The sequence below is a fragment of the Gadus macrocephalus genome, chromosome 12 (assembly GCF_031168955.1).
Source record: "Gadus macrocephalus chromosome 12, ASM3116895v1".
NCBI lineage: Eukaryota > Metazoa > Chordata > Actinopteri > Gadiformes > Gadidae > Gadus > Gadus macrocephalus.
This window is the reverse complement of record NC_082393.1, coordinates 22,166,253-22,191,737: the sequence shown is the minus strand read 5'-3', so window position 1 is coordinate 22,191,737 and position 25,485 is coordinate 22,166,253. Positions and strand designations below refer to the sequence as shown.

The window sequence follows — 25,485 nt, the reverse complement described above, 5'->3', positions numbered from 1 at the left end:
TGGACCCTACAGCCGGTTAATCAGGAGCCATGCTGCTGGGACGGGGGGACGGGACGGGGGGGGGGGACACAGTGGGGGGGGGCACTAAGGGAGATCATGGACAGTGACGTCGAGACATCTGCTTGGGATGCTAACCCTTTGTGAGCAAATATCGCTATACTATTGGTCAAAAAACAATACAGATATCGTACTGGTCACAGAAAAACCCTAATACAGTTAGGGTTTTATGCATACAAAGAGTGTAGGGGTATGAGAGAGTAGGGGTATGTTTTCCTTTTCTTTTACTGCCTGGAGGCAAGCAGGACATCAAACTTTAATAGAGATGAAAATGATCACAAAATATAGTGTCAAGAATTACAATTTCAAAAGCACAAAGCTAAATCTGCTAAAGGACAGTCAATCAAATGATAACAGCTAGTATCCTATTCATTTGAATCCAGAATGTAAAACAAGCTAGCAAGCAGCCCCACACAAATGCACACCGACACTCACACAAAACCCCAACCAATATGTTTGATATTAGATTGAGACGTCTTTTGAAACTCATTTGATTTGGAAGATTCTGACTTTCTTACAACAGCAATCAAAGCCTAGACATACAGAACACAGAGACTGTTGAGTGTCTGCAACTTTGGTTTCCTATATAACCCTTGGCCAACAATATTGTACAAATTACCATTGTGGCCCTAGGTATAAGCGTGCATTCCATTTATCCAGCCTACACACTATGCTGACACAGCCTCCCCAGCAGGCTGCTCCTTGCTTTCCATCCAGATTACATTATGTATTCCTCAGGCCTGCCACATGGGCTGCATAACAAACCCGCCAGACACACCACTTGTCCTTTTGTTTTCCATCTTGATAGAGAATCGAAGGGAGTGATCAATAGTGTGTACTCCAGCGGTACCCTTGAGGTGTGCAGCTCCACTAGCTCCACGTTGGTGTGCTGTGTGGAGCGGTTCAGGGGACGAGTAGAAAGACAAAAGGCTGACTTGGTAGACTTGTGGTTGTGACTTGAAAGCTAGTCAAGTAAGTCAATACTTTTTCAAATCATAAGAATAGAGTAGAAAGACAAAAGGCTGACTTGGTAGAATTGTGGTTGTGACTTAGTTGAAAGCTAGTCAAGTAAGTCAATACTTTTTCAAATCATAAGCGATCATTTCCTCTGGCTACACACATACACGCAATTAACATAAAGCATCCAAATGAGGGGACACAGTACAATGGAAAGTAGGCTCATAAGCATGCGTGTTTTGACTCACTCTGACGATATAGGACGCCCCGGGTCGGTTATCTTCTTGTCGGGGTGCAGCCAGCCCTGAGACGGCTTATGGAGGAAGCCTGCTTTCTGGCTAAAATCCTCCCCCTCCAGCCACATGCCCTCCACCCGGGTCCTGCGACTCATGCCTGCCCTGGAGTTGCCGCCCCCGGGGCTCCCAGTGGTCTCCGGTGTGGGGCCGAAGCCCTGGCCCCCCCCCAGGATGGCCGAGCTGCCGGCGGATCTCTGGCCCCTGAAGGCCTGGAGGGAGCAGGGGGTGACGCACACCGGGTCGCAGGAGTTCAGCACCGCGGCCAGGCTGGCCACGGGGCCCCTGGCCGGGGGGGCCACGCCGCCGGGGGGGCCGTGTGAGGAAGAGGAGGAGGAGGGGCCCGTCGAGGAAGCCTTCGCCGAGTCCTTGCTGGAGCTGGAGGGGCTGCGGCTCAGCAGGGAGTTGGAGAACTTCCACTGGGGCATCCGGGGGATCAGCATGCAGAAGGTGGTGGTGGCGTCCGGCTCCCCGTCCAGGCAGGGGGAGTCGGCCAGGGCCGCGGCGGAGGACCTGGGGTCCAGAGGGGGGAGGGGGGGCAGGGGCAGGCTGGGGGTGGAGGAAGGGACCACCGGCGTGGCCACCACTTTGCCGCTCATGGCCAAGCTCTGCATCAGGTCGTCGGCGGAGGTCACAGAGTCGTTGCGGAAGCGGTCATACTTTGGCTTCAGCAGCATGCCCGGAGAAGCCGCCTGGAGCAGGGGCCGGGTGGGGCGGGGGGCCGGGTGGGGCGGCTAACTGATGAAGGGATGAAGGGCAGAGTTGCAATAGAAGAAGAAGAAGAAGAAATCTGCAGGGGAGGAAGAAAAAAAACAACAACTCCAGGGGAGAGTCCTGCAGCTGCCTCAATGTTGACCACTAGCCCGGTCACTCACCCACACACACACGCGCGCGCACGCACACACACACATGCTTCCCACTCTCGTGCTGCTGCTCCTCTCTCCGCATCTAAGACGAGTCTCCTAGCGTGGGGCGCATTGGGCTGACTCGCTCGTGTGCTCCTCCACACACACACACACACACACACACATACACACACACACACTCTATCTCTCTCTCTCTCTCTCTCTCTCTCTCTCCCTCTCCGGCTCCCTCATTGGATGATGTCATTGTGTTATTGCCTGCCCAGTAGCCCTGCCCTGCCCAGCTCCGAGGCAGCTCTCTCTCACACACACACACACACACACACACACACACACACACACACACACACACACACACACACACACACACACACACACACACACACACACACACACACACACACACACACACACACACACACACACACACACACACACCAATCAAATGCACACAATCACAGAGCAGCCCTTTCCCTATCGTTTACATGTGATCAGACGAGCACCGATTAACGAAGAACGTGGATGATAATTCAATACCATAAAAATACACAAAATATATATTCATTGGATAGAGGGGTGGGTTACCCTTTCCTTTTGACCCTTTAATTTCTTAAATTATAGGAAATAAGTAAAACGTCCAATTCTGACACACACAACTATTTCATTATTTATGTGATTTTGTTAACTATGTCTTTTATTATTACATTTATTATTTAATCACTGTATTAGTCTTGACAAATCTTTATTTACACGGGTGTGTGTGTGTGTGTGTGTGTGTGTGTGTGTGGTGTGTTGTGTGTGTGTGTGTGTGTGTGTGTGTGTGTGTGTGTGAAAAAATAATAACATATTTTCATGAAAAGAAAAAAACAAACTCGTAAATTGATCATAAGAGTTATCTGCTGTCTGAGAACAAAAACACTAAAACATCTACCATTATCCCATCTGCTGTCTCTCCCCCCCCCCCCCCCCCTACACACACACACACACACAGAGCATCTACCCACTCAGGTCATCACAACTCCCTCCCCAGAGAGCGATCCGCCATCTTCTAGAAAGCACAAGCCATTTAGCCTCTCACTTTCACCCCCCCCCCCCTCCCCCCCCCCCCCCCCACACACACACACATCCACCACCCTCCCATCATCATACTGTCTGATCTCACACTGGTCTCTCCGTCCCTCTTTTCTCTATCTCCCTCTCACCCACCCCTCACTGTCCTACTGCACCCCAACATTAAATGGAATAAACAGGAATTTGTAGTACAAACACACATGCCCACATATAAACACACACACACACACACACACACACACACACACACACACACACACACACACACACACACACACACACACACACACACACACACACACACACACACACACACACACACACACACACACACTCTCTTATCTGAGAAGAAAATCCAAAGAGCAGCAACACTGGAAAACATCTTTGTATTCATCTCATAATCTGCCTTAACGCAAGGTCAAATCAAGTGCACGGAAAACAGAGCACGTATTTATAGAAGTCTCCACTGCCAGTGAGTTGGGTTTCTTGGAAAAAGCTAGAGAACAGACTGTGAGGGATTTGGATTGAATAACTACCATATCTAAATCAAGAAACTTTTTGGATTCTTTTTTTTGACATTGAAAACGTATTTTGCTGGATATTTCGGAACTAAAAACCTTTATGCAACTGTTTAACTATACGGCAAAATATAAACTACCTTTGTCTTACATAGTACAGCAAACCAGCACAGCTTTATTAACATTCAGTGACATTTATACTATTTTCTTGCTGCCCACTGCCCAGATATGACTCTGTTAGAAATATCTGAGGTTTTTCTTTTAAAAGAAAGAAAATCATAGAAACAATGCAAAGCAAAACTAACTTTGAGAGTAGCAGTTTTTGCAGATGTTTTAATGGTGTTAGGCTATATAACCACTAAAACATTTGCACAATGTTTGCATGGTTTCACAGCATTAAAAAAAGATAATTATGTTCATAAACTTACAGTAAACTCACCGATAGAAGATATAAGATGTCTCCCTAATGATGCACTGTATCATAATTTGATAAACCAGTATCGTCCATGACAGGTCATTGGCGGGATTTGAAGATAGCCTATTCCTTTGCCAACGGCCAGCAGTCTGTTTCACTGTAAAATGTACTAAGACAGGACACATACTCCCAGTGCCAAAGCAACCCTCCTCCTCCCCAAAATATCCGACTGACAGTTGTCTGAGTTAGCCTACTAACCAAATCCCCGTTATGTCCAGTGCCCGTGGACTTAACATCTATACTACCTGTATTGCTACCTCATTTGAAGTCAAGTAATATAAAATAAGCCTTTAAATAAGAAAGATAGGCCTACATTTAACTTCAGAACAATGCTAATGGGATAATATAGCCAATCAATATTGATTTACTATAACGTCATACATATGATAAAGTTGATGGTACTTCTTCGTAATTTAAGTACCAATTGTGCAAGTAACAAATGCAATGCATGTGTTCTTCTACTATCTATTTCTGATATGGAAAAACCGGTGTCAACGTCAAAGTAATTCTGTTGCAGCCCTGTGCATAAATGGTTGATATATTTACACGCTCCCTCGATTGCTTGGCATACAAGAGCAGCACAAGTCATGCTGTGAATCCACCTCCACTCATTAGCAGGCATTACACAGGCGAAACCTGATTACATCTCAGAACAACACATACTATTTCTGGCCAGAGAACATCAAAAGAACGCCAAGTTTGTTTACTTACGTTGTAATGATAAGTGGACCTGCTGGATCCATGGACAACTTAATGTTAGTTTAATACTGTGAAATATTTTGTTTGTTTGCAAAAAATATTGGAAAAAACGTTACGTTTACTTTGATGCATGCGTATGTCTGCATGTTGTATTTCATTATAAGATGTAAAAATAACCAATATAGGCTATAGAATCGTATGCAATGCCTTGTTAATTTTTGTGAATTGACACAAGTTTCAATATTGCGTTAAAATGATTGCCGTGTATGCGTACGACTAGGAAGCGCTCATTTGTCCCCTCGCGGCTCCCGTCCCCACAGTGCGGAAGGCGGGGACGTTTCAGTTTAAATTTACGCAGACCGAAACCAGCGGCAGAGGCGGATGAAGAGTTGCTATCGTAAACATCACTACAGTATCACTACTAAGACTTGAATACCAACGATTTCGTCAATATGTCGAAAAAGCAGATTTTCTACTCCGACAAATACACCGACGAGGAGTTTGAGTACAGGTGGGTTACTTCATATTTGTTCATAAGTTGTTTTCCACTTCTCGCTACTGTTACCACGCTGACGTCAGCGTGTGGTTAGCGATCTTAAAACAAGTCCAACGCTGGCTATGCACCATTATAAAGTGTTTAAGTTAGCCGTATGCCCTATTAACATGGCGTTATAACCAAAACATACTGTCGAGTGTTGTGTGCTAGTGTTATTACTGTGCGATCGTCAATGTAAAAAGCACCCCGTTTCTGGTTTGTTTTGCCACGAAGGGAAGGGTAAAATCGAATGTCTAACGTTAACCAACAAAAAGCAATCCTGCCAAACCGTCGAATGGCAATAACATGGTTTTAAAAGTTCAAACGGTGAAATGTTTCAACGATTTGTTTCATACGGATTTCGTCTCGTTGGCAGGCATGTGATGCTTCCCAAGCAACTGTCCAAACTGGTGCCCACGTCACACCTGATGACGGAGGACGAGTGGAGGGGCCTGGGCGTCCAACAGAGTCAAGGGTGGATTCACTACATGATCCACAAACCAGGTGAACAACATGTTTATAACCCCAGTATTACATAGTTATTATTCAGTCATAGATGTGGACTTGATGTGGGTTCAGCCATTGTTTTTTCCATTGCCTTCCTCAATCAGGGATGCTATACTGACACATTGTTGCTTTGTTTGTTCTTTCCAGAGCCACACATTCTACTGTTCAGACGGGCTCTTCCACTGGAATGAGGGAGGGCTATCTCTCGTGTCTATATGTAATTATCGTTCTCCAGGCCCTTCCTCTCTCAAGAGTGCATCTCCAAATGTTGTTTCTTTTATTTAAAAACTTGTAAAAAAGGGCCAGCAGGACTGAGAGCTGAAAGTTGGAGCTCAGCTGTTATGGCCAACAAGGTACAAGTTGTGCTGTGTTTGATGAGCTCAATGCTTACCGTATGAAGGTAGAAGTTTCCCTGGATCAGTCACATTGTTCTGCTTTGATGTTTTATGTTTCTTTAATGTAAGAATTTCATGTTCTGAAAGTACTTCTATGGTTCAATCTTTTATTTGTCCTTTATGCTGATGGCCTTTATGAGCATTTGTTCTTTCCGCAACTATTTCATTCTGTTTGAGAAAAAACTGTTTTGTAGTGACCTCAATAAAAAAAGTGAATTCACATACACATTTGTTAATTCATTTTTCGATGCATTTGCTGTTTACTACCATGTCTATGTTCACATCTATTCTTCCCCCTTACATGATGCAGAAGTTGGGGCTGCAGTTCAGTTCAGTCCGCCAATTGAACTACCAAAGGGGTCACAAACTCTGAGTGTCTTGTGCCCAGTGAGTAGGCCGGCGCCCGGGGTTTGTTGATGGTCACCTTCTCAGGGTTGTGGGTCCCCGGGCCCGGCTTCTTAGTGGCGTCCCTGGGTAGGCCGTGGCGCCCCAGCATGGAGAAGGCTGGCTGTCTGCGCAGATACACACTGGGGTCTGTGCAGTTGTATTTGCATGGCCCAGGGGTCTTGGATAGATCTTCGGATGGGCTCCCAGTCTTGTAGAAGCCAGACATGGTGTAGCTCGCGCTGGCTGCCTTGTTGGGAACCTGGGGCCCCAATAGTGACGGCAGGGAGTACTTATTTGGTGCGGGCACAGCGTCCAAGGCCCGGTACTGTGTTCGGGAGCCCATGGTGTAGGAGGGGGGCTTGCGTTTGGTGTTGTAGGTAGGGGTCTCGGGGCTGTAGGCTCCGGGTCCAGGTGTCTGGAAGATCGTTCCTGGGGAATGACACAAAAGGATTAACGGGGAGAGTAAACCATATGGTGGACTAACTGTCTAGTGTTTGCATGGGAATATATTGGAGATGTCGGTTGGCTGCAACTGGCACGGGACGTGCTGTCAGTAGCACATGCTTGTTACCAAGGCTCAAGAGCTTGACTCAATCCTCTCAGGAACAATGATGAAAGGGGCAGTTAGATGTCAATGGAAAAGGGGAATCATATATATACAGGATTTGCGGCATTGTTTTCAAATTACGCAGACAACATTTTCCCGATTCGTTTTCCTCACTGCACATACTGTATACACTTACTTTGTGCTTTCACTCTACCCAAGATTGAGTATGCAGGGTTTCCATCTCTTCCAAAGCGAGTGATTTTAGCATCAACATAGTATCTAGGCCCAGGGCTGGAGTCTACGGAGTACACTGCATGAGGGAAGAAGAATAAAATAAACGACACACTCAAAAGGATTTGGGGTAATACATTTTTCACATAGGTGATACTGATGGGTTACCCCTCCCTACTGGCTATACTTTGACATTACACTAAGATTACCGTCAAATCCATGGAGGCTCAATCAATGTATTAAAAAGGGTACTTGGAATGGGAGGCACTCTATTTAAGGAGGTCAAAGTCATTAAGGGAAGGTCTTTGCGATCCATTATTTTAATTACACTAAAAGAGATTGTTGTTCTCATGATGATGAACGTTGTACCCACAACAGATGGATGTGTGTGTGTGTGTCATTAGGAACCATAGGACTTACTGTTGTTGCTCATGCGTCCGTGGAAGGAGCAAGCAGGGCTGGTGGGTTTTGTGAAGTCGTGGCCAATGAAGCCGATGGTAGAGGGCAGTGAGTAACGTCCAGGTCCTGGTCCTAAAGACACGGAAGGTCTCAGTCACAAACATTTACTCTCTTTCTGATCACTTTTACTATAATTGACTCTTCTGTAATGTCAAAACTATTGGACCACTATTTTTGATGATGCATGTAGGAGCAAATTCGGGTTTTCTATAAGATGTAATTGAAAGATATAAATACAATTTATAATTATTAGGTTAAGCTCAAATGTAATTAACCATGCACATTTAAGTGGTATCTGTCAATTTTGGCCCCCCTCAGTTAGTGGGCAGGAAACCTTCAGAATAAATAACTAAATGACAGTGTTGTTTCCACTCTAACTGGCTGTGCTCCTTCACGGATCTGTGAACCAGCGTAGCTCCTCTGGCTGGCGGTGTGAGAAGGAGGGGTTTTGTTAGTGGGGATGGTAAGATTTGAAGATTCTTGTCAACAAATAGAGGTACGGGCTGGCCAGCATATCTTTTCTGTTTTTTGTTTATTTTTCTGGCCAGCATATTATTTAATCTGTTAGAAAATGGGATGTTTTACTTGATGACACTGTTTATATCACCATCAATCAGCATTAACTACAAATAGGTCCAGGTTATTTTAAGCTACAAGTTAGTTGAAATGTTACACATGGTGACTTTAAGTATTAAGTGTACAAACACATTCCTCTTGCTACATGCCATTCTAAGTTACGTCATTACCCCACATTCCAAACAAAATCGAGAATGTTTATTTTGAACAGATGTCCTTCCACTCCCAATTTATAGTAGACAGCCCATCAGCCCAAAGCTAAATGGCATCATCTCAGACGCTGTGTTAGATAAGTATGTGCTGTTCCCCAGCTTCTGCAGGGAAGGCACCACCCAGACCCAACCAGTAGAATTGCATTACATAAGCACATACTAACTGTTGACATGTTGAAACAGAGCACGTGGGGACCAGGAAGCATGGCTGACCTTAGATAAGAGCCTGTGGCTACCTCTCTGCAAGTCTATGGACAATACTATATGACTCATACATTAGTATGAGTCATGAGAAGATCATAGTGGTTTAGAGGCTATAATGGTCTCATTTCCACGGTTGAAGAGTTGCAGTATGTTTTAAGTATGGGGTGTCACTCACCTCTTTCTCTGCCTGCAATGGCTGGTCTTTTTTTCTCCACGTCACCCATGACAACGACGATACATGGACTGCACAAGAATCCCTGAAGGATTTATAAAAATAATAAGCAAAGTTTCACTCTGATGTATTTACCAAAACAAAAGATGCATCCAATCACACACAATACAGATTACAATAACCAGAAGAGAATTTCAGCAGTATTAGCCTCTTTTGATCCATGTCTAGTTTTGGAATAGAGCTAGATTCACAGGTCCATTTTGAGAAGATCTCCCATAGTCAAACCTTGACTAAGCATAGCAAACCTATACTCAAAAATATATAATACAATATATCTAAAAATATATAAATGAATAAGCTGTCTCCTCCAAAATGTTAGAGACCTGAGCCACAACTCGGACAAAATACAGATGAGCAGTGTTATTCTCAAATATTCTCTCATCCAACCTCTCCAACCGCAGTAGGCCTATTCCTTTCCTTCCTGTTGGAGCAGCAGGTGTTTGAAGGACGTATAGCGATGCACCGAGCTGGCCCTCACACACAGACACATGCACGCAGACACACACACACACACACACTGTCACCACACAGAATCACTCATGTAACGCTAGCTTCCCCTCCACACAGCAATCCATGAAACCAAGATATCCCTTAGCCTCTTCTCTCTTCACTCTCTCTCACTGTGTGCTCATGACTGCATGGAGCTGGATACAACAGTTACCACAGAGACCGTCCTGGTTGGTCTACCTCATGTCTCATCAGCCAGCGACCCCCCGTACTGCTGGCTCACTGTGACCGTGTTGGATCACAGAACGCCTCCTCTATTCAAATTGGAGGGGTGAATTACTGTCCCTGATTCAACAGAGTTCAAAGGGGTGCTAGAGTTTATATTGAGATTTGTTGGCATATTGTTGCATTTAGATATTTATATTTTATTCAGACTAAGAGCGCCACTTGTTGCAGGTTAAGGGTTAGCATTATGGGTGCTGTTAATAATAGGGTTAGGGTTAGTAACAGTTTTAGGGATATAAGGCTGATGAATAATTTGGCAGTGTAAATATTACACTGCACCACGGCCGTGCTGTGCTAATGAGTGAGTGAGACGTCTTTAGCAGTGGAAGGAAACAAAACACTAAACATTATCTCTAACTGGGCTGCCATGGATGGAAACAGGAAGATCTTAACATAAGAAATATACTCAAAATCCCCCCCCACACACGCACACAATAGAGGTTGTTATACAACTAATCAGTTGACTGCTGATTATCAGGCAAAGCAAAGCTGAAGATATTCTGTACTATCAGTTTTTTTTTTGTTTAGCTTTCCAGGAGATTGAATTATCTGCTTCTATTCAATTCAATTTTATTTGTATAGCCCTTAATCACCCTTACAGTCTCAAAGGGCTTAACAGGCACAATATTTATGACAGCCCCCTGGCCCTAGGCCCCAAGAGAGCAAGCATAAGGCCCAATCCCATTTCTACCCCTTACCCTTCCCCCCCCTCCTTGTTTTGAAGGGGTAAGGGGTAGAAATGGGCATGGGCCTAAAACTCCCTTAATCAGCAAGGAAAACATCTTGAGGAGGAACGCAGTGTGGGGGATCCCTCCTTCCAGGGGTGCAATGGGTGCCATGATTGACATTAGATTCCGACCAACCAAGATGAACGTGTTGATTTTATACAAACTTTATTCTGTTTTGTTTGAAAACAATATGTTATAGTAATAAAGAGATAACATTGATCAATTTTGGCACATTTACATTAATTAAATATTTCTTTCTTGATTATAAACTGATAATTTCACAAATTTGACAAACAAATAGCTTATGAACTGTACAATCAAACCTCTGTTTGCCCTAAAATAAGTCGACAGGTAACCAAATGTTAACAGTTTGGGTGTTTGTAGCTTGCACAATAATTTGAGTAAAAAAAAGCTTATATTACCATGAAAATAAATAGCATATTTCTATGCTACTATTATGGGACGTTGATCAACTATCTCAATAAAATTGTGTTAAAGCTTGATTAAAAAGAAAAACTGTATATATATATATATATATACACAGTATAGTTAAAGTGTATAGTAAAAATATAGATTGCAATGACAAATAAATGGCATATAAAAAAAACAGAACTGAAGCTACAAATAAATACCACAGATAGAAAACATAACTTTTTTTTGTTGCATAACCTTGGGTGTAATTACAAACATAAATACTTGATTGTTTTTATTTATCCATTACAAAGGCAGTACAGTGAGTAAAAGTTTCTACAATGTCTATTGGTGAGAAGGAGACAAATGTGAATGTGACAAGGAAAAAATAAAAAAGGTCTGGAGCATGCACTGTAGCAGTCCAATAGAGTCCCTCGAACTGAACCGCGCGCACACAAACACACACACACACACACACACACACACACACACACACACACACACACACACACACACACACACACACACACACACACACACACACACACACACACACACACACACACACACACACACACACACATTGACAGCGATGGGCAGCCACTGAAAGAAAGTTACATGTGAATCACATTCACACACAAACACACACACGCACACACAGAGAAAAAAACAAATGTACACTCCAGAATGTTTTATTTGATACTTTTTTTTTTTACTATCAAGCTGCTGAGCTCGATAGGTTTTTGTTGTTGCAACAGTTGTCTCTTCTCTACTCACTCGAAGATATTCACAAGAAATATACAATTTGGAGACAAGGTGACCCAGGAGTTTAGGAGGGTTTCTGTGAAGGAAAGAGAACAAGATCGATCCACATCATTGAGAAATTACGATCAAGTTTAAATCTAAATTGTGTTTAACGCCGGTCTGTTTTCTAAGAGGGATTTTAAACAGGGTGTAGATCTCCTTATATACATACATAAAACATGGTTACATTTGAATTGAATGATTGGTATGAATTTGTATCCTGTCAATTGTACTACCTGAATTGCAAAATACATCAAGAAGTCAATACTAAATTTATCTTATAATTAACGGATCATACCATCGCTCAGGGGTGTTTTTTGTGTCCAGCGTGGTTAGCTTGGTATCTGCTGGAATGACTACCCTGTGTTCTGGAACCTTGCCCCCCGCGTGGAGCTGAAAATGGTCGTGTCCGTCGGAGTCGGCCAGGAATGGTTGAGAGTCGGGGTCATACTCGTAGGAGTAGTAAGATACCTCTGCCATAGATCCCTGCTCCTCCTCGCCTGTAGGTGGAGGAGGGAACAATAACAGATGAATCATGAATGAGGTAAAAAAATACCTGTACATTATTTTTACATTCATATGAATTCATGTATATTTTATTTTATTGTATTCTTTATTATACAGTATTCATAAAAGTCACGTATGCATATATTATATTATTCATGTTATTATTATTGCCACCGATTAGGTTATGATGTTATAATGGTACCATTTCTTTGCACATATATTCTTTTCAGTATTTATTAATCTGTTCCTTACAAATATTATTGCATAATCATGTGCTAACTATTAACTTTTATTCAGTATACCTGGACGACACTACTAGAATCGTGTCATTGAAGGACCACTAGGGGTCGCTCCATCCTCAAAGTTATGCCCATGAGCTAAAAATCTATCTTTCCAGAGGACATTCCAGGACCCTTTGCACAACCCCTCGAGCTTTTCAAGAAGTCACCACACATTGTCAACACATACTTAAAGATTCATCTCCTGCGTCAACGTTTGGTCATACAAAAATAGAATAATTTACGCGTGGCAGCATAACTATATTGGGTTAACACATTCGGTCCAACAGTGACAAGATAGCGCGTCTGTTAGCGTGTGTTGTTCTCCACTAAGGGTTCAGTGGTAGGAGAGAACATGTCTGTACAGGGAATCTAATTCCAAGGCCCCCGTCCCAGCTCTGCTAATCTATTGAACGCTGTCAACTCCTTGGCACACACACCCTCTCAGCTTTGACGCTGCAGAGTGCACTTTCCCGGGCGTATAATCAACCTTATAATGGTTTACAATGACAGCATTTTACAGTATTTATTCCGTGTAATTAGCCTCTGGTTATTTCATGAGAAGGGAGGCGCGCCAAACGCGAGTGGTTAAGTGTGTGTGTGTGTGTGTGTGTGTGTGTGTGTGTGTGTGTGTGTGTGTGTGTGTGTGTGTGTGTGTGTGTGTGTGTGTGTGTGTGTGTGTGTGTGTGTGTGTGTGTGTGTGTGTGTGTGTTGTGCACGCTAACGTAAACTGTAAGTATTTCTAAGCATCTCTGTGGTGAGCGTGAAGCCTCAGTTCTTGTACGGAGGAGACCTTTGGCTACCGAGAGATTGCTGTGTGTTGTAGCTAGTAGCTACTGGAAAGCTATCTGTTGGAGACGAGTCAGCACAGGCTTGGCTACGCGCACACGCGCGCCCACACACACACAATTATATAGCACGTATGCATCTCATCTACGATGCTCTCCCACAGGTCTGCGCAAGTTAATGTTTTCAATGTCGTCAATCTTCGATAATGATCTAATTTGAAAGTTTTGGGGCCAAACAGAAATGTGGGCAGTGCACTCTTGCCCTCTTCATCTTAGGTACAAGAAGAGTGTAGGGGGACCCAATAGGAGTCACTTTTCTAGCATATCCAGTGTGGGGCCACTCTCTGGGGGTGGGGTCAGTTCTGGCCCCCAGAACGAAGGTCAGGTGACTGGTGACCCCCTGGGCTGGGGTTAACCAGCACGCTGTAGGCAGACCCTCTGGGACCTAGCGTGGATGATGTACCTTCACGGTACGTGTTGTCACTCGTGGAGGTGCTGTGCACGGACTCACCTGTGTGTACCGGCTCAGGACCCTGCTCCGGCAGCTGGTCTGCCTCTGCCTGGGGGTCCTCCACCACGGCCTCCACTGGGACCACACACACACACACACACACACACACACACACACACACACACACACACACACACACACACACACACACACACACACACACACACACACACACACACACACACACACACACACACAAAAGGATGTCACTTTGATTTTTGCTTTGCATTTTGTTTCCAGAGAAACTTCTAACCCGTCGCAGTATGTTCCGTCCCCCCATAACAGAGCAACTCGCTCTTACTCTGGGATAAGGGAGCATTATGAGTCCAAACTCATCAGCTTATTTTCCAACTCATTCCGGGCTGTAAATAACTCCCATAACTAGACACAAACAAACACATGGATGCGCCGGTCTAAACAAAGATTGTTCTTCTAGTCAACCAAAAAGGCATGAACTACTTGGCACAAACTCAGCACGCGCAACCCCCACCCCCACCCTCTTGAAAAAAGAAAAAAAGTTTTGTCTGAGCCTTTCCTCAATCAGTTCCACAACATGAAGGCTCCTTTGTTGTTGGCCTGTGCGTTGGAAAGGAATGTGACAAAGTTTTTCAAAGGGCTGAACAGAAGCACTCTGTAATTTGGAAGTGCCCTGTAATGTAGCAGAGTAGGGGCGAGAGTGAGGGGCGGGGAGATGGGGAGGGGGGGGTCTCTTCTTCTCCCACCAAACTCCCATCTACTAATCAGCCAAGCAGCAGCTGGACAGCTGTTCTCACAAGCTAGATCAGTCACGCTTTGGTGCAGACGGAGGCCAAAAAGCCCCATAAACAGCGACACACTGTATCACGCGCCTACGCTACCATGACCCGAGTGGTTCGACGACAGCTAGGATTCCAGGACGGGGTCTGGGTGGGAGGCCCCCCCGGGGTGGAGGTGTTGGGACGTGGCCGTGGAGAGCTCTTACTCGGGGGACACTGCGACAGCGGCACCTGCTCGATGCGCGTGCCGTTGCGGCAGGCCGACGCCTCCATCTGACACTGGTTTTGGTAACGCCGCCCGTCCGACCCGCACACCGGCTCCCCGTCGTAGCCGCAGTCCCGGTAGCAGGTGCAGTGCTCGTAGCGCTCCTCCTCCAGGCAGCCGAACACGTTGTTGCACTGGTTCCCCGGCACGAAGCCTGGAGGAGGGGGGGGGAAAGGGGGCTGTTACCGGGGTGTCATGGGTTTAGAAATCGGCAAAACCAGTCCGTCCGCCGTCCTTGAGTGAAATGCACTGTGAGAAGAACTGGTTTTGAGTCGATGATACCTGCCGCTCACAAGGTATTTTCTGACCTATCAGAGCATTTCATCCCTGATTGGTTTAGGGAATCCATCTCGCCCTGCGAGTCCCAGCTGCGTGAAATGCTAAACTGCTGAGTGGCGGAGAAACTTGGAGAGAGAGGGAGCAGAGAGCGAGGGGACGTTTCTTGGGTTGTTTAGGTTCAAAGCCTTGCTCTCTTCCGCTCTCATTCACCGCCTTTGATTTATTGGTTAGTTTCCCTAACGGGCAGGCTGGTGCAAAGACCTTTAACCCACGCTCACAGAGTTTACCCGCGAGCGATGGCTGTGTGCGGCGTGTCGGTGCAGCTGCCGGTGAGGTCTCACCTATCCACTGGTTGGTCGAACTCTCCACCTCATTACAAGTGGGCCCGTCGCACAGCTCTCGGGCCAGCGGACTGCTCTCGCTGACGTTGTAGAACCTCGTCGCCTCGAATGCTGAACGGCACACAGACATCGCATGCGCGCACACACACACACACACACACACACACACACACACACACACACACACACACACACACACACACACACACACACACACACACACACACACACACACACACACACACACACACACACACACACACACATCCAAAAAATATCATAATGATTATGAAAGGGGGGCCTTCATACTCTGTTAATATTAGAGCAGTACTTTGAATATTCATGAAATGCCCACCTGGTTCATAGTAGTCATAGACTTTGACCGGAACAGGCGCTGTCTTGCCTACTATATATTCCCGCACAGCCTGGAAGCTCACACAGGTCATACACTGGCTGGGAATCTGAGGGAAGGTGACCAACATAGGGGAGAAAACCACAAACACACACAACTCTAAACAGCTATAAAGACGAAGATACACATACATATAGTACATGCATTGCGCAATGCAATATCGTATAAAATACTATCTATGCAATACATTCAAACAAATGCGTCAAATATGCACACCCAAGCAACAAACACTCTTCCTGCACTACAGGGTCAACACAGACAGCAGGACTGACCTCGTCAAAGTAGAAAAGCACCTTTCTGCCATCCAACTCGTATCGCTTCAGGCCCACTCTCTTGTCCATCAGCAGCTGTTTGGGGGGGATAAGAGGTCAAAAAACAAACCCATAGAAGCATCCATTGTCTGGTCAGGCACAGACAATCACATCCGCTCTGACATGTTTTCTTGCTGCAGAGGAAACCACAAGATTGAATGTTTGTGTTGGATTGGGTTTTGTCACAGTCCAAACATGTGGTGCGGGTTCCCGAATGTTATTGTGTGGTTTCCGTTCGATCCCGCTCTAAGTAGATCCATGCACTGCCTCTTGTTGTTGCCTGAATTTAGGGTCTATTGAGCACTATGTTGTCATTAGCTCATCGATGACTACAATCCCAGATGTTCTCTCAACTTTCTCCCTCTGTCTCATCATTTGGAGAGGGGGCCGTGAAAACACAAACTTTGGGTGAAAGCATTCAGTGAGGATGCATATTTTCGACAGAGTCACTCAGATTTCAGGGAAGAGGGGTTTGTGTGTTGTGGCGGTGGTGTGTTTGTGGTGCTTTCCGAGTCCAGTGTGGAGATGTTTAGGCCTTTTTCAGGACCTGAATGGACTCTATGTTGTATGAATGGTCAACGGGGAGGCCCTTTACTGGATATAGACGTGAATGTGGGAGTCGTGTGTGTGTGTGTTTGTGAGTTTGTGTGTAGGTGTGTTTGTTAATGTGTGTGTGTATGATTGTAAGTATGAGGGTATGTGTGTGTTTGTGAGTGTGTTTTCGTTTATGAGTGTATGAGTGTGTGTGTGTGTGTGTGTACACAGGGAGGCAGCGATGTTAATTTCCCCCACAGGGAGTATTCTCATTCTGTCATATGTGGCAGCCTTCGCACAGCAGGGGTTTATGAGGTGCTCAGCCTGGGCTGGCGCCACCAAGACACACACACACACACACACACACACACACACACACACACACACACACACACACACACACACACACACACACACACACACACACACACACACACACACACACACACACACACACACACACACACACACACTACAGTTCATAAGGCATTTTTTTGAATGATGAGCAACTATAAAGTGTGCCATGGAGTCCTGAGCCTACAGCAGAAAAAGGCCCCCCCAACAAACACACACACAGAAACAATCATCACACACACACACACACACACACACACCTACACACACACACACATCCAGCTCATTACATCGGGTGATAAGATGTTACGGCCACGAGGGCCCACGTCTGAGTCAGTGGTCCCATCGTTAAACACGAGCGGGGTCGGGGGAACAACAGCCCCCCATGACTGTGGACGCCAGGCCTGCTACCATAAATGGAGGAATGCGAGTGGCCGTCTGAGGGACTGTAGTAAAACCGCCAGGGAGCTAGCAGGCATGTTAGCCACCGCGACCCGGGTGTAATACACACGCATACACAAACAAAAAGACTGTAATCCCATTAGTCCATTGGTATGTGTTTATATGTGATTAGCAATGTCAAAATGTTTGTTTGCCATCTGCCTATACAGGCTGGCCAAGAGAGAGTGAGAGGGCGAGAGGGGGCGAGAGGGGGGTCTTTATGGGGGTTCTTGCCTGCAGGCTCAGTTCTCCATAACTGTGCAGTAATGAGGGGCGAGCTCCTGATGTGTGCTTGATCCCCTTGTACTGCTTTAAAAGGTCCGTCCCCCCCTGTGTCACCCAGCACACCACCGCCACGGGCAGCTACATCCATCCGTTAGCTTATTAATTCATCCATTCATTCCAAACCTCCAGCGGTCCCCAGGCCGGAAACATGACCCATTGTATCCTTCCTCTACTTGACCTACACTTACTCTCTGGAAGCAAATCACTGCCATGACGTTTACATTTTGATAGGCAATTGAATTTTGCAGAAGGAAATGTGAACACCGTTGAATTCACAATATTGAAATGTTAAAAAAAGAACACAAACAAAGAAATTCAGATGAACTTGTTTTCAAAGTATACAATTTCGATACACAAAATTCCAAACATTATGGCAGAGACTTGCTTGCCCACTTCTCTCTCCCTCGCCTTTGCTAATTGGGGGATTTATGCAAGTATGTTTGAGGATGGGGTGGAGGGGAGGGGTGCACAGCTGTGTGGGGCTCACATGTTTATTTTTGTACTTTTTCTTTGGTCACGCTCCCTGCTATCTTGAATGTTTATCTTGAGAGTGAAATTTAGATCAATGTTGACAAGTCAACATTGTCAACAAGTTGGTTTATTGGTTTGAATGTCGTGCTTAAAAGGTCCTGTGTGTAGAATCTAGATATAAATACATGAGGCGCGTCGGAAACCTCGTGGAGCATAACTCCACGGTGTGTGTGTGTGTGTGTGTGTGTGTGTGTGTGTGTGTGTGTGTGTGTGTGTGTGTGTGTGTGTGTGTGTGTGTGCGTGTGTGTGTGTGTGTGTTTGTGTGTGTGTACGTGGGATTGCAGGATTGTGTACCCTCTCAAGACTTTCGATATCAGCTCGGAAACCGGACAGCATGGGAACCTCTAAGACAGCCATGTTGGAGGAGCCTGAGTGGAGCCACCTAGAGAGAGAGAGAGAGAGAGAGAGAGAGAGAGAGAGAGAGAGAGTGAGAGTGAGAGTGAGAGTGAGAGTGAGAGTGAGAGAGAGAGAGAGAGAGAGAGATAATCATATGTCTTTACATGTTTTTGCAACTCATGTTCTTTTTTGGATCTAATCCTTCATTTACAGTAATACACATTTACAGGGAATGTTGAACTGACCCGGCCACCCAGGTTTAGGATTAGATAGTCTTGAGACGCTCACCAGCCCCCAAATAACTTGATACCGGTACACCCGAGCCTCGTGAAACTGTTTTAAAAGGTGGCATAGTATACCACCAGGTGTGAGTGTGGTTAGCCATTACAAGCCTTTTTGAAAATCCGCCTCTTCTGACATCACAAGTGGGCGTGTCCACCTAGATCTGTGCTGGATAGATCGGTCTACCAGCCTACCTACTGAACTGCGGCAAACGTTGCTCTTCGATCCGTCCCACATCTAGGTGGACACGCCCACTAATACGTCTCCTTTTAAATCTCTGATCATTAATGGACCCCAACGAGACGCTACCTGGCGCAGGCCTCCAAGGAGATCCGGTAGTCCATGCTGTCCTGGTGGGCGGCGGGGTCTTCGTCTTCGTCCAGGGCCGCCCGCCTCCTGCGGTTCAGCTCAGAGCGGTTGTCGTCGCGGCTCCGGGCGCGGGGGGCCGGGTGTCGGGGGGCCGAGGCCTGTGCGTGGCGCTCCCGGAGCGGCTCCTTCAGGACCACCTTGAGCTGGAAGGCCGGTTTGGCCACAGGGTCCGGCACGTTGTAGGACACGTCGATCTGTCGATTATTATCAAACGTTATTAAACGTTTAATAATTATTATTAAACCTGTTATTTGAATAACTATGAATATCAGACTTTTACTACGGATGGAAGCTATTTCAAAGCATAGAATGTAACTCTATGCTTTTTATTTTATTTTATATTCTGTTTCACATGATAGATTTCTTAAGTAAGTAGCCTCATAATAAACAGATGATTTGAGGTCCTGACTCGTCTTTCAGTTTAAATGCTGCAGGTGAAACATGTGCACACACAGGAAAGTCATTGCCAACAGCAACAACTGTGTGGATAGGTAGAGACATACAAATGTGCGTGCATGTGTACACACTCACACATGTGTGCAAACACGCATGCATCGGAACACACACATACACACACACACACCCTCCCTCTCTCTTTATAGTTTGCCGTGTCTTATATTTCATTAAAGCCCAGGTGCTGGTGGCCCGAGGGGACGAGCTCAAAAGGAGATGGGAGGGGGGGGGGGGGGGGGGGGAGACAGGCAAACAGACATTGATACAAAGAAAGAGAAGTTTGTGAATTTTCTTTAAAATAAAGTGGAGGAATAAAGCAGAAAGAAATGGACATTATAGCAGTGGAGAGAGAGTTGTGCGTAGAGGCGACGACGAGACGAGAGTACAGTTATATAAGGCGGTATGGAAGTGGACCGGAGAGTGTGACGACCATAGCAGGTCTAGGATAGTGGGGTGGGACATTAGAAGTTTGTGTTTGTTGGGATAAACTGTAAAGGCAACGAACGGTGGAAAATAAACCACTAAGTCCTACCAGATCCTGATTTCCACTGAGCTGGGCAGGACATTTTTCGAATTCGAATGAGAACCACTGTCGACGCTGTCGGCAAATTCTTTCAATGCAACTGGTAATGCATGCATGATATTATACTTATCCTCCTTTGGTAACTGCGGGTGTGTGTGTGTTAGTGTGTGAGAGAGAGTATGTGTGTGTGTGTGTGTCTGTGTGTGTGTGAGAGAGAGTATGTGTGAGAGAGAGAATGTTTGTGTGAGAGCATGCGTGTGTGTGTGCGTGATAGAGAGAATGTGTGTGTGTGTGTGTGTGTGTGTGTGTGTGTGTGTGTGTGTATGTGTGTGTGTGAGAGAGAATATGTGTGCGTGTGCGTGTGTGAGAGAGTATGTGTGTGTGAGAGAGAATGTGTGTGTGTGTGTGTGTCTGTGTGTGTGAGAGAGAGAGTATGTGTGAGAGAGAATGTTTGTGTGAGAGCATGTGTGTGTGTGTGCGTGTGTGTGAGAGAGAATGTGTGTGTGTGTGTGTGTGTGAGAGAGAATGTGTGTGTGTGTGTGTGTGTGTGTGAGAGAGAATGTGTGTGTGTGTGTGTGTGTGTGTGTGTTTGTGTGAGTGTGAGTGTGAGAGAGAGAATGTGTGTGTGTGTGTGTGTGTGTGTGTGTGTGTGTGTGTGTGTGTGTGTGTGTGTGTGTGTGTGTGTGTGTGTGTGTGTGTGTGTGTGTGTGTGTGTGTGTGTGTGTGTGTGTGTGAGAGAGAGAGAGAGTATGTGTGAGAAAGAGAATGTTGTGTGAGAGAGAGACTGGGTGTGTGTGTGTGTGTGTGTGTGTGTGTGTGTGTGTGTGTGTGTGTGTGTGTGTGTGTGTGTGTGTGTGTGTGTGTGTGTGAGTGTGAGTGTGAGTATGAGTGAGAGAGAGAGAGAGAAGAGATGCTCGCAAATACCTGCATGAGACAGCAGCCTTCTCCTTTAGCGCTTACAAAGAGACCTGTGGGGATACTGGGGATCTGTGGAGAGACAGAGGGAGAGAGACAGAGAGAGGAAGGGTAGAGAGATAGATAAAGAGAGAGCGGGAGTCAGTGCAGAGAAGAACATACAGATCAAGAAAATAGGAGAGATGAAAAGAGAGGAAAGTTGGAGAGCCAAAAGAGGAGAAGAAATATTAAAATGTCAGATAAAACCAAATAAACAGAATGAAAGAAAAAGAGAAGAGTGGTCCAGGATAGATAGAGAGAGAGAGAGAGAAAAAGAGAGAGAGAGAGATGAGGCAACGAGAGATGAATGAGTCATATGTCAACCAAATGAAAGCCGGCTACACTGCCATACTGCCACCTGTGGTTCCCTGGCCACTAACCAGCGGGCCATAATTGGCTCCAATTAACATGACACCACTAATCACAGCAGAGGAGCCCGACTGCCACTGGAGGGAGCGCCGAATACTCGCTCATCTGGACTGATCTGGGGCCACACTGGACCGACCGACTGGTCATTTATGGGAAGTCTTTAATGAAAGAGGGGGCAGTACAGTGAGGTTATTAAGCACCTAGTTTTACTTGGCGGGGTTGGGCCGTGTGAAGCGGTCCTGGCCACGGCACAAACAAATAAAAAACAGAGAGGTGAAGAGAGGTTTTAACGCTGGAGCACACTGAAACGCTTTTTAATTGGGCGCCTCCGTGAGCTGGAGTCAAGTGGGGGAAAAGGCGGGTGTTTACACAGCGGTGCATAGATTACTATTCAATGGTTCAAGGCTGGCGTTTTAGCGGTAATCCCGAACAGTGGTGACCATGTGTGCAGCAGATCCCCCTTAATCCTCCAGGATTTGTTGCTGTACTCGGGGATGGGTCAATATTCGCAGTACCTTGGCACTCTGGAGGATCTTCTTGTTCTCGCGGTGCAGCTCGAACGTCTCCTGGAAGTCCAGGTTGGTGGAGGCCAGGGAGATGGTGAGGTTGACCCCACCCACGTAGGAGAGGATCGCGTACTCGGACAGCGCCTGCAGAGCCACACACGTGTCCTGGCGTGCGCCGAGATTGTGGATAAGACGAGAAGTGTCAACGAAGGGAGCCGGAAGATAATGACGAGGCAAATGGTTTCTTTGTCAACACTTAAGTCACCGAACCGTTTCATTGCATGACGTCAAGGTGTGCGATGAGTTTGATGGTTGTTATTGGCTTTTAGGGCAAACCGATGTGTGAATGTTGACTTAATCACATCATGGGTAAACCCTGTCATATAGATGGCAAGAGAGGAGTTTTTTTGTTATTTTGTCCTTTTAGCGGACTTTAGTGTGGACTTTTAGATACATGATGTCATCGAGGAGCAGGTAGGGGTCAGGTGTATGGCGCAATGTCTCCTCGTGGTAATCACTCCGACATGGGGCATCCAAGCCAAAGCCCACTAGACTGCCCCGACGGGTGGAGTGAGGTGAAGGAGGAGGGTCACCTGGGTGGAGGAGAAGCCCCCTAGGGCGTTCCTCTGCTGGGAGAGCCATTTGACCACAGGCAGGGCCGACGCCACGTCGCCCAGGAGGGTGTACGTCAACAAGCCGTAGGCGGTCATCTCCACCTCGGCCGACACCACTATGGAGAGACGGAGAACTAGAAATGAACCTAATCTGATGCTACGACCTACGAGGTTAACATGTTGAAACATTGACGTTGGTTTGAACCGTGAAGTTTGGTTGCGTTAACGTTCTCTTATGCTCTCTCTCTCTCTCCCTACTTTAACTGCGATGAGATGGCCTAAACATCTCCGGTGGTCGGCACCAGGTGGTTCTTGTTCTGTGTAATTGAAAGGTGAGATCTGAAGGTGTCCCACCTGACTGGGACAGGCCGTCACTGAAGCCCATGAAGGTGTCCTCAGCGGTCACCGTGGTTCCCGTGAGGCTCCAGTGGGTGAAGCCGTCTGTGGTGGGGAGTGGAAGAGAGCGATGGAGGAACACAGAGGAAGAGGAATAAATCAGCGCAGAGATTTCTTCCAAAGTAAATAGAGTGCTTCTCCACAACTGCAAGGGCTATAATATGTCATGTTGTCGTGTTACCGAAATAAAGATAATACCTGTGAGATTGTTGCAAGTGTAATAAACAATGTGGATACTACTTGGTTAGAGTGAATAAAGCATGAGTGGAGGATTTAATTTCTGCCTGAAATAAAGGTCATGTTTTAGATTGGATATCACCCAGTGCATTATCAGTGGGTAGCCCTATATTACTGAAAGGCCATATCACAAGTGCCTGGGTCCATATTTGATAACAATAAAGTGAACTTGAGCAAAGATAGAGAGGTTTTAGTAGAGGTAGGTTTAGGCAAAATCACCAAATAAATCAATAAATCCAATGTGAACCAATGTCAATTCGACAATATAAACTTGATGAATAACAAACAGGTAGATGTCCTGAGAACCCAATATATCAGTTGACACTTCACCCCTCTACGGTCAGGGAGAATATAATTGAATGGCACCAAGCCAAACAATTGCACCATACGGCCACAGGATGGCAACGAAGAACGTATGTTCGGATTGAAGGAAATGTATCTATTTCCTCTAAAACCGCTAAAATGTGCTAATAGATATTGATTGTAGTCACAGGGTGAAATGATTTTGACAGTTGGAATCAGTCACAGTATCAGTCACTCTTCCATCATCACATTTATGAAATACGTTACTTTTTGTAGTACATGCTTCTTGTTTGGGGTTGGAATTGTCTTTCACTTGGCTAACAATGGCAACGAAAGACCAAAAGTTGAGAATCGTAACTTTCTAGGGGTGTTCCACACGACTGCTTTCTCACGTGTTTAAATGCCTTGAAACGTATTGTGCAAATTGGCGGGTAGAGGCTTCACCCGGATACGGGTCATTTCGGGACGAAGAGGTTAACCTAACCCGCATGTACACTAAAAACACCCAGCCCAGATCGGCCTTGAAGCCTCTGAGGCCTGAGTGGTCGGGGGGTATGTGTTTAGTTTGAGGCTGCCCTACGTCCGATGTGGGTTCCCCTTTTCAGGGCCGAATGGGGAGGAAGGCGACGGTGGCCCTTACCGTGCGTGATGGCCATGTGGTTGAGGCGGCGTAGCGCCAGTGGGGCGTACGGACTGCGGAGCAGGGCCAGGGCGTAGGCAGAGAGGGCTGTGGTGTACGGGTCGCCGGCCGAGTAGGTGTTGGTCTCCAGGAACTCCTTGGCCTTGGTCACGGCAACCTTTTCTTCCTGAGGACACACACACACACACACACACACACACACACACACACACACACACACACACACACACACACACACACACACACACACACACACACACACACACACACACACACACACACACACACACACACACACACACACCCAACATACAGGCATGCGCGCACACACACACACACACACACACACACACACACACACACACACACACACACACACACACACACACACACACACACACACACACACACACACACACACACACACACACACACACACACACACACACACACACAATATTTCAATACATAAATCCTCACTTCCATCATCATCTCTTTTGGCTCTTGAGTGGTCTAATTGAAAGCTTTTGCACAGGTGTGCTTTTGGAATAAACCTTTTGGTCAGCTTTAATCGTTCGGCTTCATGTGGTATTATTCCATTATATCTAAAACGACAAGGCTCAGACTCAGAGGCTAACCACTGCTATGGCTACATCCGTCTTGCATTGAGGTGAAATTGAGGTTGCTTTGATTTATAGTATCCATCCATCATTAGGGGGATTTATCCCTCATGAGTCAACAAGGGAAATCCCCATGAAAGACTGCAACTACAGCCAGCTTTTACTGGAGTGAAATGACAGTGGGATCTCAGGCAGAACACAGAAGCGCAGCTGACAAAACACAACAGAAATGAGTGTAAGCAGCAGTGTTGTGCACCCTCACAAACAACTGCAGTCGTTCTGCAAATTGTCCCGTTATGCTGATTTTTAGAGGGTGTTTTACTTTCTTTATAAGACTGAACAGGCACCATGCCAATAATCATAAGAGAGTATTAAATGAAGCGCAGGTGTGTGACGGA

At 46.0% G+C, this 25,485-nt stretch overlaps 4 protein-coding genes across 4 annotated transcripts in view; 1 reads left to right on the top strand and 3 right to left on the bottom strand.

The window, feature by feature from the left end:
- shc2 (SHC (Src homology 2 domain containing) transforming protein 2) overlaps positions 1 to 2,908 on the bottom strand; it is a 17,331-nt gene extending 14,423 nt beyond the window's left edge. The window contains 2 exon segments of the mRNA XM_060067435.1: positions 1,263 to 1,285; positions 1,288 to 2,908. Of these exon segments, the coding sequence (XP_059923418.1) occupies positions 1,263 to 1,285; positions 1,288 to 1,984 (720 nt within the window). The 5' untranslated portion in view covers positions 1,985 to 2,908.
- A 515-nt stretch (positions 2,909 to 3,423) lies between these two features.
- Positions 3,424 to 9,848, bottom strand: cimap1d (CIMAP1 family member D). Its single transcript, XM_060067481.1, has 5 exons — positions 9,606 to 9,848; positions 9,162 to 9,243; positions 7,956 to 8,066; positions 7,501 to 7,614; positions 3,424 to 7,186 (listed from the first exon to the last, which is right to left on the bottom strand). The coding sequence occupies exons 2-5, from the start codon at positions 9,208 to 9,210 to the stop codon at positions 6,702 to 6,704; spliced, it is 759 nt and encodes a 252-aa protein (XP_059923464.1). The 5' UTR covers positions 9,211 to 9,243; positions 9,606 to 9,848; the 3' UTR covers positions 3,424 to 6,701.
- Positions 5,260 to 6,594, top strand: cks2 (CDC28 protein kinase regulatory subunit 2). The gene is made up of 3 exons (XM_060067496.1): positions 5,260 to 5,444; positions 5,845 to 5,972; positions 6,123 to 6,594. Exons 1-3 carry the CDS (start codon positions 5,386 to 5,388, stop codon positions 6,164 to 6,166), a joined length of 231 nt encoding a protein of 76 aa, XP_059923479.1. The 5' UTR covers positions 5,260 to 5,385; the 3' UTR covers positions 6,167 to 6,594.
- A 978-nt stretch (positions 9,849 to 10,826) lies between the features above and the next one.
- Positions 10,827 to 25,485, bottom strand: part of cpamd8 (C3 and PZP like alpha-2-macroglobulin domain containing 8) — a 40,579-nt gene continuing 25,920 nt past the window's right edge. The window contains exons 31-44 of the mRNA XM_060067408.1: positions 24,468 to 24,633; positions 23,246 to 23,332; positions 22,871 to 23,007; positions 22,287 to 22,442; positions 21,373 to 21,435; positions 19,413 to 19,666; positions 18,780 to 18,867; positions 16,302 to 16,376; positions 15,973 to 16,078; positions 15,618 to 15,728; positions 14,939 to 15,151; positions 13,978 to 14,052; positions 12,192 to 12,393; positions 10,827 to 11,930 (exon numbers count right to left, since the gene is read on the bottom strand). Coding sequence (XP_059923391.1) covers position 11,930; positions 12,192 to 12,393; positions 13,978 to 14,052; positions 14,939 to 15,151; positions 15,618 to 15,728; positions 15,973 to 16,078; positions 16,302 to 16,376; positions 18,780 to 18,867; positions 19,413 to 19,666; positions 21,373 to 21,435; positions 22,287 to 22,442; positions 22,871 to 23,007; positions 23,246 to 23,332; positions 24,468 to 24,633 — 1,734 coding nt within the window. The 3' untranslated portion in view covers positions 10,827 to 11,929. The remainder of the gene's footprint in view (positions 11,931 to 12,191; positions 12,394 to 13,977; positions 14,053 to 14,938; positions 15,152 to 15,617; positions 15,729 to 15,972; positions 16,079 to 16,301; positions 16,377 to 18,779; positions 18,868 to 19,412; positions 19,667 to 21,372; positions 21,436 to 22,286; positions 22,443 to 22,870; positions 23,008 to 23,245; positions 23,333 to 24,467; positions 24,634 to 25,485) is intronic.

Excerpts from the sequence above, each read along its gene's own strand:
- cks2 (XM_060067496.1), top strand. The coding sequence starts at position 5,386 with ATGTCGAAAAAGCAGATTTTCTACTCCGACAAATACACCGACGAGGAG. Across the intron at positions 5,445-5,844 it reads GACGAGGAGTTTGAGTACAG|GCATGTGATGCTTCCCAAGC; the intron begins GTGGGTTACTTC and ends TCTCGTTGGCAG. Across the intron at positions 5,973-6,122 it reads CTACATGATCCACAAACCAG|AGCCACACATTCTACTGTTC; the intron begins GTGAACAACATG and ends TGTTCTTTCCAG.
- cimap1d (XM_060067481.1), bottom strand. The coding sequence starts at position 9,210 with ATGGGTGACGTGGAGAAAAAAAGACCAGCCATTGCAGGCAGAGAAAGA. Across the intron at positions 8,067-9,161 it reads CATTGCAGGCAGAGAAAGAG|GACCAGGACCTGGACGTTAC; the intron begins GTGAGTGACACC and ends CCGTGTCTTTAG. Across the intron at positions 7,187-7,500 it reads GGGTAGAGTGAAAGCACAAA|GAACGATCTTCCAGACACCT; the intron begins GTAAGTGTATAC and ends GTCATTCCCCAG.